General features: G+C 47.4%; 1 protein-coding gene across 3 annotated transcripts in view; it reads right to left on the minus strand.

Moving 5' to 3' along the window:
• Positions 1–18,798, minus strand: part of LOC137422863 (uncharacterized) — a 635,168-nt gene that overhangs the window by 486,980 nt on the left and 129,390 nt on the right. For all 3 annotated transcript variants that reach the window (XM_078774996.1, XM_078774997.1, XM_078774998.1), the window contains exons 8-10: positions 14,913–15,008; positions 14,693–14,804; positions 14,445–14,542 (exon numbers count right to left, since the gene is read on the minus strand). In XM_078774996.1, coding sequence (XP_078631122.1) covers positions 14,445–14,542; positions 14,693–14,804; positions 14,913–15,008 — 306 coding nt within the window. The remainder of the gene's footprint in view (positions 1–14,444; positions 14,543–14,692; positions 14,805–14,912; positions 15,009–18,798) is intronic.

The following is an 18,798-nucleotide window of genomic DNA, read 5'->3' on the forward strand; positions in this document are numbered from 1 at the left end:
CCTGGACGTGCTGACTTTCATCTGCAATCCCCGTGTGAGTGTCTGTGTGTGAGACGGGCCCGTTTGTCTTGGGGTAGTAAGTTAAGACTGTTATTAAGGCTGCACTGTGTCTTCTTCTTCGCATCATTGTAAATAGTGTGAATAAATCTTGTTATTCCTTCCTTCCAATTTGATCGCCTTCGTGTTTTCCATCATTGGGTAAGTGTGGCATGAATAAGAACCGCTTGGATCGGGGTCTCATAATTGCTAACGGCTCGGATCAAGTACCGCTCGGCGTATCCACCAACACCCGGGATCCGGGCGAGGCTTATCTCCTCGTTTCAGGACAGCGCTAGTACTTAGGTAATAGCGAATCTGGTCCTACAACCCTATTTAGCGCTGTCCGGAAAGGACGTCATAGGCCTCGGGTCGCGCCTGGTCAGTCAAGGACAAGGGGACTAATCCCCCCTTGGTAAGGGGAGGAGGCCGGCGCAGAGATCCGCAACAATATTTTATTCTCCATGGAGAGTTCTTTACAATGAGCCATGTCTCAATTTTTTCTATTCAGCACTTTCGGAGATTTCGAGGTGCAAAGTATTTCGGTTTTTCCAAGATGGCGGCCGAACCACGTGACTGATGATGTCATCATTTTTTTTTTGTCTCCACCAGTTTATGCCGTCATGTCGCTCAAGAAATTGCATCTTGATTGGATGAAGTTTTGTACTTGTCAAATTATTGAATTATGACGTCATAATGGAGGCCTTGGGCCGAGCGAGTTAAAAATTGGGCACAGTCTATTCCAGGGCAAGACAAATATGTGTGTAAAGTTTGGCGATTCTATGTGCAACGGTGTAGACGTAGTACTGCGAACAAACAGACAGACAAACAGACAGACACAGATGAAAAATTGGTCAGACACCGAGGACTTGCCGGAATGTACTTTTTATCGGCCATTTTGGACAAATATGGCGGCCGAACCACGTGACTGATGACGTCATCATTATTTGTTTTCTAAACTAATTTATTCCTTGATGATGCCAGAGAAATTTCATCTTGATCGTATGAAGTTTTGTACTTATCGAATTATGATGTTATAATGGAGGCACCGATGACATGATCATTAACATATTTCATTCACCATGGAGAGTTCTTTAGAATGAGCCATGTCTCAATTTTTTCTATTCAGCACCTTCGGAGATATAGAGGTGCAAAGTTTTTCGGTTTTTGCAAGATGACGGCCGAACCACGTGACCGATGACATCATCATTAACATATTTTATTCCCCATGGAGAGTTCTTTACAATGAGCCATGTCTCAATTTTTTCTATTCAGCACTTTCGGAGATATAGAGGTGCAAACGTTTTCCAAGATGGCGGCCGAACCACGTGACCGATGACGTCATCAATTGGGCACAGTCTATTCCAGGGCAAGACAAATACGTGTGCAAAGTTTGGCGATTCTACGTGCAATGGTGTAGACATAGTGCTGCAAACAGACAGACAAACAAACAGATGAAAAATCGGTCAGAGACCGAGGACTTGCCGTAATTTACTTTTTTATCGGCCATTTAGGACAAATATGGCGGCCGAACCACATGGCCGATGACGTCATCATTAACATATTTTATTCCCCATGGAGAGTTCTTTACAATGAGCCATGTCTCAATTTTTTCTATTCAGCACTTTTGGAGATATGGAGGTGGTAAGTTTTTCGGTTTTTCCAAGATGGCGGCCGAACCACGTGACCTATGATGTCATCATGAACATTTTATTCCCCATGGAGAGTTCTTTACAATGAGTCATGTCTCAATTTTTTCTATTCAGTACTTTCAGAGATATGGAGGTGCAAAGTGTTCGGTTTTTCCAAAATGGCAGCCGAACCACGTGACTCATGACGCCAGCATTAACATATTTTATTCCCCATGGAGAGTTCTTTACAATGAGCCATGTCTCAATTTTTTCTGTTCAGCACTTTTGGAGATATAGTGGTGCAAAGTTTTGCCGTTTTTCCAAGATGGCGGCCGAACCACGTGACTGATGAGGTCATCTTTAACATATTTTATTCCCCATGGAGAGTTCTTTACAATGAGCCATGTCTCAATTTTTTCTGTTCAGCACTTTTGGAGATATAGTGGGGCAAATTTTTGCCGTTTTTCCAAGATGGCGGCCGAACCACGTGACTGATGACGTCATCATTAACATATTTTATTCCCCATGGAGAGTTCTTTACAATGAGCCATGTCTCAATTTTTTCTGTTTAGCACTTTTGGAGATATAGTGGTGCAAAGTTTTGCCGTTTTTCCAAGATGGCGGGCGAACCACGTGACTGATGACGTCATCATTAGCATATTTTATTCCCCATTGAGAGTTCTTTACAATGAGCCATGTCTCAATTTTTTCTGTTCAGTACTTTCGGAGATATAGAGGTGCAAAAAATTTTCGGTTTTTCCAAGATGGCGGCCGAACCACGTGACCGATGACGTCATCAATTGGGCACAGTCTATTCCTGGGCAAAACCAATATGTGTGCAAAGTTTGGCGATTCTACGTGCAACGGTGTAGACGTAGTGCTGCAAACAGACAAACAGACAAACAGACAGACAAAAAAAAAAAAAAACACCTTTAGAGGCCATTTTTCCCCGCAAGCGGGGGTTGGCTTATATAGTGCTGGTTTTCTAAGGCTGTAGGCCGCACCTCATTTTGTCAAAATAAAGTGGTATTCAGGTGGTTCCGGTATTTGGGACCGCAGGGACGGAAAGTGCAGGTACGGGGTGCTTGGCACTCCCCAGCCGGCCCGCTCTGAAGGTTCGGATCGGGACACCGGGATTCATTCCGGTCGCCTGGTCGGCCCGGAGGTGGGGGTGCGGGGCCTGTCACGGAACGTCAAAACAAACGGCCTGCCGGGGCCGCCCAAAAGTCGGGCGTGAGGGGCGCGTCCACTAATGGAACGCCTCTCGCTTCCCAGATCGAGGGCCACGTGGTCAGGAGAACCTCGTCCCTTCTGGTTGCCCTGCCGTCCCACCGGGAGCGCTGGCAGGGTGTACTTCAAACTAAGCTGAAGTGTCAAGTGTTAAGTTCCTCCTTGCCCTCGCAAGGGAAAGGCTAGGGTCAAGCTCTTCCAAATTTCCAAACACTAGAAATCGGACGTCTCAAATTAATTAACTAATTTGTTAATACATCTCAGTCGCCCGCGACCTCTCTAGCGCGGGCGTCGAACCAGTTCATTTCCGGGCGACCGGGCCGAGTATCGGCTCGGCCGTGGCCGAAGCCGTTGATTCCGCCGTAGCACGCTAACGCGTAGGCTCGCGCGTCCCCGGTCCGCCGGGGCTCCGCGGGTGTCCTACCGTGCCCACATCGCCATGCTCCCTGAATAGGAGAGTCAGACGTGGTGCCCGGGGACGGAGGTCGCTGTCTAAACATGGTAGCGCTAGGCCAGTGGGACCGCCGGGACCCACGTGCACTCACAAGTTGTTCTGCGCGTGGGCGGCAGTATCAGACCAGGGCGCCCAAACGCTCCCCGGCTAAAGTTCATCCTGAAAGCGCCCACATTGTGCGGACAAACCAAGTCAAGGGCCACGTGGTCAGGAGAACCTCGTCCCTTCCGGTCACACTGTGCCTATCGGCCGGCCTCGAAGACCGAAATTGTGACGGTGTCACCCGAACCACTGACATAAGACGTCATCATTAACATATTTTATTCCCCATGGAGAGTTCTTTACAATGAGCCATGTCTCAATTTTTTCTGTTCAGCACTTTTGGTGATATAGTGGTGCAAAGGGAGGAAATGGAGCAGATGAGGGTGGCATCTGGGCAGGAGATGCAAGTGATGGGAGAAGAGATCAGAAGAGGTGTGAGTGAGGAGGTCGGAGGAGTGCGCGAGGAGGTGAGGCACTGTAAGGAGCGCATGGAGAAGGAGGTGAGAAAGGGGACTGTAAAATTGCAAGGTGGTATAGAGGAGTTGACGCTGGGAGTAGAACAACTGACAGTGGGACAAAAGGAGTTGGGGGAACAGGTAAAGAAGAACACAGCGGTAATAGAGGGTTTAAAATCGACACAGAAGGAGATGAAAAAGGACGTAGGGGTAATTAAAAAAGAGTGTCAGACGGTACATGAGGACCTGACGAGGAAAATGAACAAGGTGGTAGAGGTGATGGAGGTCAAAGAGCGGGAGGTGCGGGAGCACATAGAAAAAAATAAAGTGGAGTTAGAGGAAGAACTTAAAGGGGCGCACGAGGAGATGAAGGAGGTGAAGCAGAAATTAGAAGAAGTGGAAGAAGGGGTGAGCGAAATTAAGAAGCGACGGAGAGAGGATAAGAAAGAGATAAAGGAGGAAGTAAAAGAATTGGTCCAAAGTCTGTGTTCGGATCGTGATGATGTGCTCATTAACCGGATGAGGGATTCGCAGGTGATGGAGGAGAAGCGAAGAGAAAGAGGACCCGGTGTAAGTGGTGACCAATATGGTCGTGCGTATGATGCGCCAGGTGATTTAATAAGCTTGGGGGTCGAGATGGACCCGGGTGTTCGTGAGAGGCCGTTGGTGAAGTGTGCGACAGGTCTGGTGTGCGAAAAAGGAGGTGTGCGAGGAAGTCCGACTCTGGGGTGTGTGAGGAAAAAGTGCGTGCCAAGGAGTGAGGGTGCTGTCGAGAGTGAGTCGGTCGTAGCGCGTGTGCGAGGGAGCACATGGAAGCGCGTAGTGAGGAGTGTTACGGAGGGTGTAAAGGGAGAATGCACGCCTGTGGTGAGTGTTACAGAGGATGTAACGGGAGAGGGTGTGCGAGAAAGATGTGTGACGGACAGGTGCATGGGGAAAGAGTGCGCTGTCAAAAGTAAGGAAGAATGCACGCCTGTGGTGAGTGTTACAGAGGGTGTGACGGGAGAGTGTGCGCAAGAGTGTGCGCGAGAAAGGTGTGTAACGGACGGGTGCATGAGGAAAGAGTGCGCTGTCGAGAGTAAGGGTGAGTGCGCTGTCAAGAGTGGAGGTGAGAGTAGTAAGAGTGACACGGAGCGTGAGTTGGTTGTGACAGGTGAGAAAGGAAGCACACCTGGAATGGTAGAGCGTGTGTGGGAATGCACGCTGGAATTGGTAGTGAGGCACGTGGTTGGGTGTGCGAGTGAAAGCACACCTGTGATTGTCACAGAGGAGGTGACCGAGGAAGGGGCGCGAAGAGGTGTGTTGGTGAGGTGTGCGAACAACGAATGTGTGCCAAAGTGTTCGGTGGTCAGGTGTGTGACCAAGGCTGTGAGTGGAATGAGTGTACCGAGGTGTGTAAGGAAAGGTACGAGGAGCATGGGAACAGCTGGAGGTATGGGCAAGAAAGGGGTAGCGTATGCATGTAAGCATGCAGGTGAGGCATCGACGGTAACCGGTTTTTTTTTTTTTTTTTTTTTTTTTTTTTTTGTATACAAGGTCGAGGCTCGTGAAAGAGCGAACATTAATCACACAGAAAGACAAACCGACACATAAAACATATAACATAGGGAGCGGTAGACAAGATGGGGAGAGAGGGGGAAGGACACAAACACAACATTTGAGAGCAGTGACCGAGAGACATGGAGACATCGAGAGATCTGAGAGAGGGCGAGGGCTTGGGGGGGGGGGGGGGCGTGAGAAGGGGGCGGTGGGAGAGGTATAAAACATATGGACACTGCCAGGACTTCCAGGAAAGAACTTGGAATTTCAAACAAGGTGGATCTGGGGTGAATTAGCGGGGGTAGAAAAGATCAAGGTTTTGGATGGGGTAAGATAAGAGATGGTGGTGAACAGCTGTTTTAAAGACCTGGAGGGAGGAGTGGGATTGAAGGGAGTGAGGGAGTTTGTTCCAGAGGCGGGAGAAAAGAGGAATGAAAGAGTGAAGGTGAGCAGAGAGCCGAGATTTTGGCAGTTTAACCATCAGAGGGTTGCTGGCAGATCTTGTGCGACCTGTAGGAATATTTGGGGGACAGAGCACAGAGAGAGCTGGGGGTGCAAGGCCGGAGAGGAGTCGGTAGAAGACAGAAAGACCACCTACCTGCCTGCGGTGAGTGAGTGAAAGGCCCTCAGAGATAGCTTCATCGCGGGAGATTCCAATAATTCTGAAAGCTTTGGTTTCAACAGCGTGAAGCCGAGCTAGGTGTGAGGCAGGAGCACCGGCCCATAGGGGAGAACAGTATTCCATTGAGCTGCGGATGAAAGCCTTGTATGTGGTGAGGAGCTCAGGTGTGCCGAGGAAGGACTTCGCACGACGGAGGATGCCCAGTCGGCGACTGGCTTTGGAGGCCAGCTTGGAAATGTGGTTTTCCCAAGAAAGATCATGGCAGATAGTGAGACCCAAAATCTTGAGCGACAGAACTTCTTGGAGAGGATTGTTGAGAAAGTAGATGGGAGGGTTGTCCAGTCGATCTTTTCGGAGAGACATAGTAAGAGTGTGAGATTTGTCAGGATTGAAAGACATGTTCCACTTGTTTGACCAGTCTGTGATTTTGTCCAGGTCTTCAGAGAGTGAGGAGGCAGCAGACTGCCGATCTGAGGGAAGAGGAATGGAGCGGCAGAGAGTGGAGTCATCAGCAAAGAGATAGAGAGGATTTTCGAGAGAGTCAGAGAGATCATTGATGAAGACCAGAAAAAGCACGGGGCCCAGAACACTGCCTTGGGGAACTCCAGCCTGAACAGGAAGAGGAGATGAGAGAAACCCATTCAGGGCCACACGTTGACGACGACTAGAGAGGAAGTCCGCCAGCCATGCGTGGAGATTTCCATGGATACCAAAGGAGGAGAGTTTGGTGAGCAGAGCGGGGTGCCAGACCGTGTCGAAGGCACGTGATATGTCGAGGGAGACAGCTCTAATTTCCTGTTTGGCATTGAGGACCTCCATCCATTGTTGAGACAGCAGAAGCAGCATGTCCAGAGTAGAGTGACCTGGTCTGAAACCAAATTGATGATCAGAGATCAAGCCATTGGAGAAGAGGAAAGATTTCATATCCGAAGTAATGATGGATTCCATGACTTTGCTGATAATTGGGAGAAGGCTGATTGGTCTGTAGTTGCTAGGATCTGTTTTTGTACCTTTTTTGTGCAAAGCGGTGATGTTGGCTGATTTCCAAGCAGATGGCAGTTGACCTTGAGCAAAAGAGAGGGTGAAGAGAACAGAGAGAGAGTGAGACAGAGCAGCAGAGCAGGATTTTAGGACCCGTGGGCTGATGCCGTCGGGTCCAGTTGCAGAATCAGAGTCGAGGGTTGACAGAAACTTTTCCACCTTGTCAGGAGGAAAGGACACGGAGTCCAGGAGCAGCAGGGTACGACTGGGTATGGTGGGTACAGAGAGGGATGGGTTTGGGACACAAGATTTAGAGGCAAACACAGAGTTGAGGCATTCAGCTTTTTCACGTGCGGAGTCAGCTGTGTAGCCGTTTTAGGTAAGGGAGGGGATGGAGGGGGAACAAACACCAGAAACGGATTTGACCAGACGCCACCAGGATTTGGAAGAGGGAGACAGATAAGAGAGTTCGGCCTTGAGAACGGAGAGATATTGTTTCCTGGCTCTCCTGAGGGTGGACACACACTTGTTTCGGGCTTTGTGAAAGGAAATGAGATTTCCTTCCGTTGGATTTGCTTTCCAGGAGACGAAGGCAAGTTGTTTCTGGGCAACAGCCTCACCACAAGATTCCGTGTACCATGGACGGGAGGAAGGGTATGACAACTGAAGACGAGATGGGATAAATCTGTGCATGAGAGAGAGCAATTTACTTTGGAAGAATTCCCAGGATGAGTTGATGTCAGAGGTGGTAGAGATGGGAGACCAGTCCAGATGATTGATGGCTGCTTGAAGACCGTGCCAGTTGGCCTGAGTGAAATGCCAGACTCGTCGACGCTGAGCAGGCTCCCTGAGGATGGTCAGAGAGATGTCCACTTTAACAAGGACATGATCAGATGATCCGATCGGAGTAGAAGAAGAGCAGCAGACATTTTCAGGGAAGTTAGTCATAACCAAGTCCAGAAGAGAAGATGTTCCGTTGACTGAGATCCGGGTCGGGAAATTGACAGATTGTGTCAGTCCCAGTGAGTCGCAGAAGTCCTTTGCTGAGGAGCCATGGCTGGTGAGAGAGGTACCCACACCCAGCCAACTGGCATGATGACAGTTGAAATCACCACATATGAGGAAGAGAGAGTTGGGATGAGTAGATAGAAGTTGGTCCATATCATCAGACAGCGAGATGTAGATTGAGTCATCACTGTTTGGTGGACGGTACAACACACATATGAACAAGAGGTGGGAGCGAAGGGGAAGCCGTAGCCAGAGGTATTCCTGGGGGTGAGGTGGAGAGAGTGCAGTGCAGGGCGAGTGAGGAAGAGAGTTTTTGATAAAGATAGCAACCCCGCCTCCAGGACGAGGCTCAGGTCTATCATACCGGAGGAGGGAGTAGCCCGGGAGAGATACTATGGAATCAGAGACATCATAAAGGAGGAAAGTTTCTGTTAAGCAGATCACGTCTGGTTTGACAGAAGCAACCTGTATGGAGAGATCAGTTAAGTTTGAACGAAGGCCCCGGATGTTTGAGGTCCATACCGTTAATGAAGAGGAAGGGGGGGCATCAGATACAGAACAGGGGGGAGGAGGGGTAGGGTAAGATGTGGAAGAGGTGGAAGAGGTAGGGAGAGCTGTTGAAGGTGTGTCAGAGATTTCAGAATAGCTCGGAGAAAGGGAAGGATGGGGCGGACAAAAGGTTTGATGGTGATTGGGTGAGCCACAATGAGGTGTTATTTGAGGAGGGGGAAGAGCGAGGCAGAAGGTTGGGGGAGATGGAGGTGAGAGTTTGAAGGGGGAAGAAGCGGGGAGGACGCTTTGAGGAGGGGGAGTGAGAGGGGGGAAATTGAGAAGCAATGAGGGTGGGGAGATTTGAAGGGGAGGGGTGAGGGGGGAGTTTGGGAGGGAAGGGGCAAGGGGATGGATTTGAAAGGGATGGGATATGGGGGAGATTTGGAGGGGAGGGGTGAGGCAGGAGTCTAGGAGGGGAGGGGCGAGGGGGCGTCTTGGCGGGGAGGGGTGAGGGGGTAGTTTAGGAGGGAGGGGGCAAGGGGGGAGATTTGAAAGGGATGGGTGATGGGGAAGATTTGGAGGGGAGGGGTGATGGGGAAGATTTGGAGGGGAGGGGTTATGGGGAAGATTTGGAGGGGAGGGGTGAGATTGGATTTTTGAAAGTGTACGATTTATGGGAAACGAACATTTATTGCAAAATGAGTTTCTTGTGACCTTCGAGTTAAAAATACGTTTAAGGACGCTGGATGGAGGATGGAGTGCAGGAGAGCAGGAGAGTTTAGGGAATGTAGAAAAAAGGCACTATAGGAGATGGATATTTTTTTTGGGATGAATTGATTTGGTGAGCAAGTCGAAAGCAGCCTTTTAAAGAAGAAGAAGAAAAAGGTGTTATAAAATATGACGGAATACATAACTTGAGGGGAAAGTGTAAACATTGAAGGTTAATGAGTGAAAACTATCTGGGGAAATGGGGGAGAAACACGTGGTCGAAGAACGAACGAACGAATAAGAATGAATAAACGAATGAGAACAGAGAAGGAAAATGTTTTTTTTTTTTTTTTTTTTTTTTTTTTTTTTGAGTTGAGATTTACACAAGGAAGTAGGCTATGGGTGAAAAGTCTGGGAATACAGAGAACGAAAGTTATTGGATCACAAAAGACGGACCGCTGAGAGAAAAACAAAGCCTCAAGGTTGTACAGTGCACACTGTACAAGGCCTCAAGACACGACACGGCAAACAGACGATCAATTTATGAAAGATAAACACCGAGAAACAACCAAAGTTGCACACAATAACTTCACACACCGAAAGATAAATACAGTTTCGACAAAATACAATTGTGAACAGACTTAACTTGGAAAAACGTGGAGACCGTGTGGAGCTTCGAAAATCCCTGCCGCCGTCTCCAAGATCTCGCGAGATCCTGATCGTTACGTTAGAGGTTAGAACGACTTATAGCCGACTCGGGCCCTCGGTGCGCGTCGAGCAGCTTCGCGTGCCGCGAGGACCAGCGGGGATCCGAACCACGGCGGTTTCGAAAGAACCGCCGTACGCGATCCACGCCGGGCCTCGCTTTGAACGGCCGCGTCCGTGCTCCACTAGGCGGAGCTGGCAGCCCGATAGGAAGGGTCGTCATGGCGACCACTTTTTGTTGAGGCATTCCGGCAGGTCGAGATCGGGCCATGGGATGGCTCCGTGCCGAGATGGTGCGTGGGCTCTCGGCCCGGGTAAACCTCCTTCCCTGCACCGAATGCGGGACGTATCCAGCCGCTGGCACCAAACAACCCGCATTCATGGCTTGGCTGTACGAAGCCGAGCTTTAGAAGTTAATTGGCACACCGAGAGGCATTAGTAAGTAGACTGTAATGACGAGGATAGTGTTTTGGCCCCGAAATTAGAGAAAAACAAAATTTGATGATTGGCAAAGGATTGGCAGTAATGATTGGCAGATGATGAGTAGTGATTGGCAAATTTTTGATTTGTTGAAATTTGATGTGCAAAATTGGTAGTGCGAGATGCCCGATGTGGTGGGATGGCAACTCTGTCATCCCTCACAAACGTGGGGCAAATGCGCTATAGCTTATGGGGTGTATGGCAGTGAAAACTAGCCCGGGTGGTGTAGGATATTGTGTGTAGGGATCTAGCGAAGATGACATTAGGTAACGTTAAGGTTAGTTAGTGACAAGGATACCTGTAGTGGGGACGCAGGTAGATAAGCGTGGTTGGATAATGACGAGGGAGCGCAATAGTTTAAAGGGACGACTGGAAAGCGCAAGTTTCAGAGGGGAGTAGTTAGATGAGATGATGCTGTGTGAGAACTGGACAGGTGTGTGGAGCAGTGAGGGAGTAGTGAGTGTTGTGGATCAGCGCAAATGCGCTTGGGGAGAGAAGGGTGCAGGTGGCACCAGGTGTGAGAGCACAGGTGTGCAAGTACAGGTGTGTGGAATAGATGGAGCAGAGAATGAGTGGTGTGGAGAGAGTTGGAGTAAGTGGTACGGAGTGGTGTGCATGGTGCGAAGGAGTGGATGGGGGAAGAGTGGACCCCTTTTCACGAGTACCCGGGGCGGGTAGTGTAAGTGTTAGGTAAAGGGTATAGGTAAATTGTGGTTGGATATTGGCATTTGTGGTGCGGTTGCAGAATGGTATTGTGGATGGGTGCATTAGTGTTGTGGAAATGGCTGGGCGTGTAGCCTGTTAGTGTGTGTAGTTGGTTTGGGCACTCCACCACTGTGAGGATGTCGGCCAGGTGAGGCCGCAGGTGGGCTCTGGGAGCCGTTAGTGTCAGTGGGTGCCTGAGGATCCGGGTGTGGATCGGGCAGCCCATGCCAGAGAGGGCACTGAGGGGGTGAGAGTGCGAGAGGGCCTTCCCCAGTTAGTTAGGTTAGGGTGAGGAGCAGGTAAGCTCGGGTGGCAACTACAGTGGTGGAGGTGTGCAGGTGGGTAGACCTGCTGGGAGAGCTACACATCACAGCCCAGAAATTGTGCGAGGGCACCGGGAGATGAATCGGGGGGGGGGGGGGGGGGGTGAGACCCCAAATTGAGAAGCACCACAGTTTGGTCAATGGGAATTGGTTTTTAGAACCCATAGTGTAAGTTGGCCAATGGATTGGCAGGGAAAGACCCCGGGTAATGTAAAGTTGTTAAAGTCATTTAGGAAATAGTTAGGATTGATGAACCTGTCGCACCATACGCAGCCACTTACCTGAGGTGATGATGATGACTCCACACCTGTGTTTCTTTGTTTTGTGTTGCAGGAAATGAGAATTGCTGTGTGGATTTGTGAGACGCATCACGACGTGGATGAGACATTGGGGTGATTCCATCTCTCCCTCCTTAGGAGGGACTGATGATGAATTGGTGATGGCAAATTTTGATGTTGAGTTGGAGATGGCAAATTTTGATGAGAGTTGGAAATGGCAAATTTGATTGGTTAGGAGGGAGAGAAGACGAATTTGGTATATGGGAGGAACGGGGAAGACAGTGGGGACGTTTGTTGATGTGTAAAGTAGATGTTTATGGGTAGTGTTGTGTTTTGTGGATACAGTAAGGGGTAAGGGAGGGGCAATGTAGGTTACCTGGTGGGGGGGGGGGGGGCGTACGGTAGGAACGTACCTGTCTCACCTGGTTCCCATGTGCCCCTAGTGTGCATTACCTAATATTGCGTGCACTTTTGCGCCCTTACCACCTTACTCACTTGTCTTCTTTTTTGTCTCCCACCTCCGAGGATCTGGCTTTGGGGCAGAGAGAGAGGAGAGGGAGGTGCTGGCTCCGCAGTTGTGGGCCTGTACTTTCGCTGCTTGCTGCCTGGATCGATACACCATATGGACCGCAATTTTTGTGGCCGCCCACCATGGACCGCAGTTCTCTTGCGGGCAAGCACCACCCGTTGATGGACCTATGGGTCAACGTGGCACCTATGCCATACAGGTGAACCACTTATAGTTGGCCCCCTGACGGCCACAATTCAGAAATGGACGCGGTTGGCGCCTTTCTTTATCTTTAAAGAAGCCAGAAGGCCAAGTACACCACATGAAGGCAAGACCAGCGGCAGAACATCGGCCGGCTGCGACACCACCGGTGACTATGAACACTTTATTGGTGCACCGGATGGTGCTGACTGTATGTATGGGGTGGTGCTTTTGGTGCTTGGATGGGGTGCTCTGCACATTATTAAAGGCCGTAGGGCCACAGGGCACTCGTAGGTTGGTGTATCGATGCTGGCATGCGTGCTCTCTCTCTATGCATAACATCTGCATGTGTTCCTCAAAGAACAGGTCCTGGATCGTAGTGTAAATATCAGTCTTGTGTAAATAATGCTCCCTACCGGCTGGCTGTATGTTTAGTTTGAGGATTCTTTCCGCGATTCGGTTATCCTGTGGGTGTGTTTCTGTGAGGAGAAGGGTGCAACGTCGCAGGGGGACACATTTACTCATTTGTGAACATCTGTAAAACTGTCGCACTCAGGGTTGAGTTAATAGTAGAGGGAACTACATCTGAGTGCCACACTAAAGTAAGTAAAAATTTATCGGGTCGGGCCGCCCCGAGGTAGAGAAGGGTGCAATGTTGCGGATATGAGATTGGCCTCCATCCATATCCGCTTGTAAATATTCCCCTATTTCCCCAATACTTCCCAACTATCCCCAATCCCCCATTCCCTAGTCCCATTGTCTGTAAACAACACTCTGTAGACCCGACCTTCCCCTATTTCCCCCATTAAATGTCGCATCCAGGTCCACCGCATCTCACGTAGACAACTATAGGACATCTTGCTAGTTATTCTTCGTCTATGTCAGTTAAGGACTCGTTTCCATTAATTCTGACTCTTCGTTGCACCAGAATGTGATTGTATGGCACCGTTAGAAAGTTTAGGACCTCCCAATACTTCCCCGCAGCTCTTCCTCATGGTACAACAACAACAACAACAACAACAGCGGCGGCGGCGCGGGGAGTGTGCGTCCTCACTCCGGCTTGGTATGCCGCCATTGAACATGTGCTCCGACGGGGTTACCACGCAGGGGCTCGCTGTCAGCTCCTCGTCAAGGGCGGAGCCCGGTAACCCCCCGCACCCAATAGAAGCGGCGGACCGATTCCATCTGGGGCGGAGACAACGAGCCGAGGGCGTGTCACTCCCCGCTGAGCATGCGCAGGAAGAGGGAGGTGACGTCAGATGCGCCCTCAGCTTGGAGAGAGAAGACGCCACCTCCGAGCGCTGAAATACCTCCCCGCATCTCTGGACCGGACCGTGTTGATTCTGCCCCTGAGCCAAGGTGCACCTTGTGCTATCGACTGCCTGTCCTTCCTTGCCATCAATCCCTGTGTAAGTCAGTCTTGTCCCGTTTGTCTGTGGTCTGTCGGGGATAAGATAAGACTGTGTCTAAGTGCCCATCTTTTCTGTGCTTTACCTCTTACCTTGTAATCTACCCCTTTTCTGCATCACCAATTATATCCTCCTCCGGAGGTCTTGAGAACTGTACCCCCTTGTGTCGTTTCATTTATCCCAGCCGTTGTGTCCTTTCCTTCATTGATTTAGCATAGCGCGATTTGGCCAACGTTCGAGTGGAATCGGGCGGGATCGGGTTCTAATCGGGGAGTAACTGTTCGGACGCGGTAATACACCACCGCTCGGTCAATATAACATCTAAAACCGCGTCTGTAACAATATTTTCTACACCCATTCTACATTCAAGTAGATCTTCATGTGGACAACGCCAATTTAAAATAGTCTCTACATTCCCTTTGGAAAGGGTGAGGCTGAAAAGGCCATCAGGCAAGTCTTCCAAGAATAAATGAATGATTAAATCAATATATGAACGAGAAAAGGTTTATGTAAATGAAGAAAAGAAGTTGTAAACACAAAAACTATTCTCATTTTACTGTAAGCATGTGAGCTTTCTCAATAAAATCTAGAAATCCTTGCCAAGGACATGAGAAGGGGAAACTAGTGTGAGTGGAACCTGAGCACTTCGTGTGATGTCCTCTTTCTGTTGAGCATTTATTCCATCAAGCACATCCTTGGGCTCCTTTTCACAAGGGTCCAAGATTCCTGCTTCATCTGCAAATAAAATTAACCGGATAGATCAAGCAGAGAATATGAAGGGAAGCAAGTGCAGAAAGCCATATGCATTGGAATAACCCCAACGTGGTGTTCATATCTTGGCAATAACAACATGAGAATTTGAGCATCAACCCCAAGCCCCCGAACCTTCAAGCAATATTCCTGCGGCAAGACACTCGATGACTCGGCGAAATGCTTCACCTGCCCCCATTGGGCGAACGCTGCTCATAATGGCTTTCTCACAGATGAGTTCAATAACCTGTGAAACAATTATAATTTTTTCCCCCTCATTTGCCAATTAATAGTGTTGTGTACAAGAGATTGCAGCACGTGCACCGTACCAGTTCAAAGAGAAAGGGATATTTACCCAGCCTTGCAGAGGTTTCCAAGTATGAACTCTGTTACACAAGTCCCGCATCACCCGCAGAACAATGACACACGACTCCTGAGGAACAATTTGAGCCTGCCAGGAAGCACAAGCTCATCTTGCTAAAACCACAATGTTGTTTTTGGAGCCAAACATCAAATAAACATCAATCCCAGCATACGTTTAACAAGCAAAACACAAAATCACTAAATGTTAGTTATCGGTAAATCTGAACCAAAAAGGTTAATTTGGTACCAAAAGAGCCTTGCAAAATACAGCATTCAAAACTGAGGCTCACAACACACCTTTTCATTTCAACATGATACATCAACTTTGTCGACATTTGTTTGACACTGGTTAAATAATCTACAATATATTGTTAGAGAAAACCACACAAGGTGGAGATGATCAGAAAACGATAACCTGAATCCCATTAATCAAAATCAGGATATGGATCAATACTGTTATGGATAAAATCAACGGAACATAGCTAACTGCCATGGGAAGCAACAAGATGACATTTTGGTCATTGACCCTTCGTTGGAGCAAATGGACATTCCCATGTCGGTTAGCAAACCTCAATCAACATTTTGTCAATTTCATCAATTGGAGTACCTATCCTCTGATGCAGATCGGCACGAAGATTCAGGAGCAACGCCAAATAGTCTTTGTAATGATATTGTGGGCTTGATCTTAATGAGATGATGTCAGGGATATCACATCATGATTGGAATCGCTGACAAAATGTCACCCTTACCTGAGACCTTTGGGCTACAGAGAACAAAATGACAACGTTTAATTATTTGCTAAGGCTAAAAAAAACTTGCCAAGTCTCATCAAAATTGTCTCCCTTGTTATTGAGATGTTTTATCACTTTGATTAGAACAAGACTGCTGCTCCTCTGTCAGTTATGGTGGAGGCCTTGAATCTCACAAAATAGGTCAGCGCTACCTCCTTCAACACATCTCAGGCATTTGGCACAGTCTGGCATCCTGCTCTGCTTATCAAGCTTGCTACCTGTGGCATAAACGACTGCCTTCATACCTGGCTTTCTCAGTTCCCCCACTTGCAGTCAACAAGTTGCTATCGATGAAATCCTGTCTTTTCCTGTCCTCAAGCATGGCTCGAGTGTCCCAAGACAGTGTCTTAAGTCCAGTTTTGTTCCCCGTATATATATATATAATCGATTCTGATGCTCTGTAAACTCTATCTTCCTTTTTACAGGTGATTCCGCATTATGCCCTCCAGTATCCCATACCAATAACAGGCAGAGAGCAGCTGCAATATTCTCTACTAATCTGGAATCAATTTGACGTTGGTCTGACAGATGACACATGTCTTTCAACCTTGGCAAATCTCACAATTTCACTTTGTTGCTTCAGAACAATCGTTAAACAGAACCCAACTCCCTATTTACATGGTCACCCAAGAGAAGTTCAGTCTCTTGAGGTTTTCGACTTCACCAATTATGACCTCTCCTGCACTAATAATGCAGCAATGTAGGCCGCATGAGCCAGCTAAAAGTTATGCCATGAAAAATGAGAACTACTTTCTGCCTACAAAACCTTTCCTATTACTTAATATAATATTGCTCTTCTCTATGGGCTGGCAGCCCCAACCCTCCCCCCATCCAACATTCACATCTTCTCTGGGATTCTGTCGAATCTTAAGCTCAACATTATTGGCAGCTCTCATGATAAGGCCCCTTGCTCTTATATCGCAGACAGGTTGGTGGCGGCTGGAATTTTTACCATCTCTCATCCGGTCTTGATCCATCTGCACTATCAATCGAGCCCTCCGATCCTCCCCAGCTTCTGCAGGATGCACAGCTTCTTCGGGTTCTGTTTCCAGTAAACCCATTTTCTGGATAAACTCCAAACGTCCAGACATACAAACCACCTTCCACTCTTGTGTTTCTTTTCTTCTATTTGTCGAACTGCCTTTCGGAAAAGGTTCAGCCACATTCTTCCTTCAAGGTATACAGACTGGGATAATTCCATGAGCCCAGACTTTGTCTGCAAAATCGCAAAAGAAGACAGAGCTTTTAAGTATGCAGATCTTCGCTCAGGTATTTGTCTAGGCAACCCCTTTCACATACCGGGTACTATATGAAACTAAGCTGCTCTGAGCAATATACTAAAGTTTATCCGCACACACATGCGCGAGACTAAAAACAAACCTGAAAATCACTGACTGTTTTCAATAAGGCCAATACTCACCTGGATAGAAATACCAAATCAGCTTCAAGTGAAAAAATAAAAATGAAACTCGAAGGGCGCTTTGTAACTGCGAGCAGTTATGGCTGGGGACAAATCTGCTCTGTTCTTCACCTCTCGATGCGAAATTTTGAGTATGTCATCGACTAATCATGAGGATAAAAGTTTGAAAACTAAAATATCATCAGTCACATAGTGTGTCAGTCATATTGGTTTAAAGGAAAGGAAATTTTGAAATGCTCTCTCTAAAACTGCTCAACGTATCAATGCAATACTTTACATGCATGATCCACTACCCTTGCTGTATATCGTTTGATAACGATGACGCCATCGGTCACATGGTATTGTGGGCATATTTTATTGAAGGAAAAACTTGAACATACGTTTTTTTCTGAAATGTCTCAAGGAAAATAAATGAAACCTTGAGAGATGTCAGACTCTCCATGGCGAACATAGTTTAATCACAATGATGTCATCAGTCACATGGTCTGGCAGAGAAAAAAATTATCAAAGTTTTTTCCTTCAACCCAATAGGGCCATGACATTTTAGTTATTAAACTTTATTTGGCATGCGTAGTTGATCATATGTCTAAAGTTGCACATCGATTGGTCAAGTGGCTTTGAGGATTTTTTTTAAAGGATTATATTTCACACTAATACGACTGCCCATCGATATGACCATGACAATGTGGTCATAAATTTACAATCCAACTCAGACTGAGTAGTTGATCACATATGTAAAGTCTCACGTTGATTGGATAAGTTTCATATTTCTTTCCAATATGGCTGCTAAACTATGTGACTGATGTCATCATTATCAAACTGTATGCCCCAATGGTATTGGCTCATATATGTAAAGTTTTGCATCGATCGGTTAATTGGATTCAGAAAAATATATATTTTTAAAAGATTTTCCTTCAATCCAATTTGACTGCCATACAATGTGACCTAAGACATTTAAATTATCAAACTAGTCGACTAGTCGATCAAAATTCCCCATGACTAGTCGATCAAATGTATCAAGTTTTGCGTCAATCTCTTAAATAGTTCTGGAGAAGAAGATTTTCAAAGGTTTTTATTTTCAATCCAATATGGCTGCCAAACCACGTGACCGATGACATCATAAATTAAATTCACTCGACACATTTATTCGGCAAGTTTATTTGAAGATCACCCTCAATAATTTTGGACATTTTTGGACAAGGATTTCTCATCAACCAATTATGGCAGGCATACCATTCCACTGTTGGCATCATCACTTTCAAGGTTTATTCCCCATGGGGAGTTGATGACAAATGCCATGTTAAAAATGTTTTCGTTTTCAGAGATGTCCAAAGTTTTCCCTTTTATCCAATATAACTGCCACACGACCTATGATGTCATAATTATAATTAAAAAATTATTCATGTGGAGTTGCTCCTGCAGTGAAAGTTGTTGGTTAATCGGACAGGCGGATGAAACTAAAAACAAAAAAAACGAAAAGCGAATAATCGGGGGAAAAAAGGGGTGTGAATAATAAAAACAATCCAGACACTAAAATGGCATTCGTGCAGCGCATTATCTCACCTCACGCATTCATATCAAACTAGCGGAGTACTGTGGAAGCAAAATTTATTTGCGTACATAATTTGTGTAAATCAAGTGGATTTCCCTGAGCCTCGACCTTGCCA

The sequence above is a fragment of the Myxine glutinosa genome, chromosome 3, assembly GCF_964187855.1.
Source record: "Myxine glutinosa chromosome 3, kmMyxGlut1.1, whole genome shotgun sequence".
Taxonomy (NCBI): Eukaryota; Metazoa; Chordata; class Myxini; order Myxiniformes; family Myxinidae; genus Myxine; species Myxine glutinosa.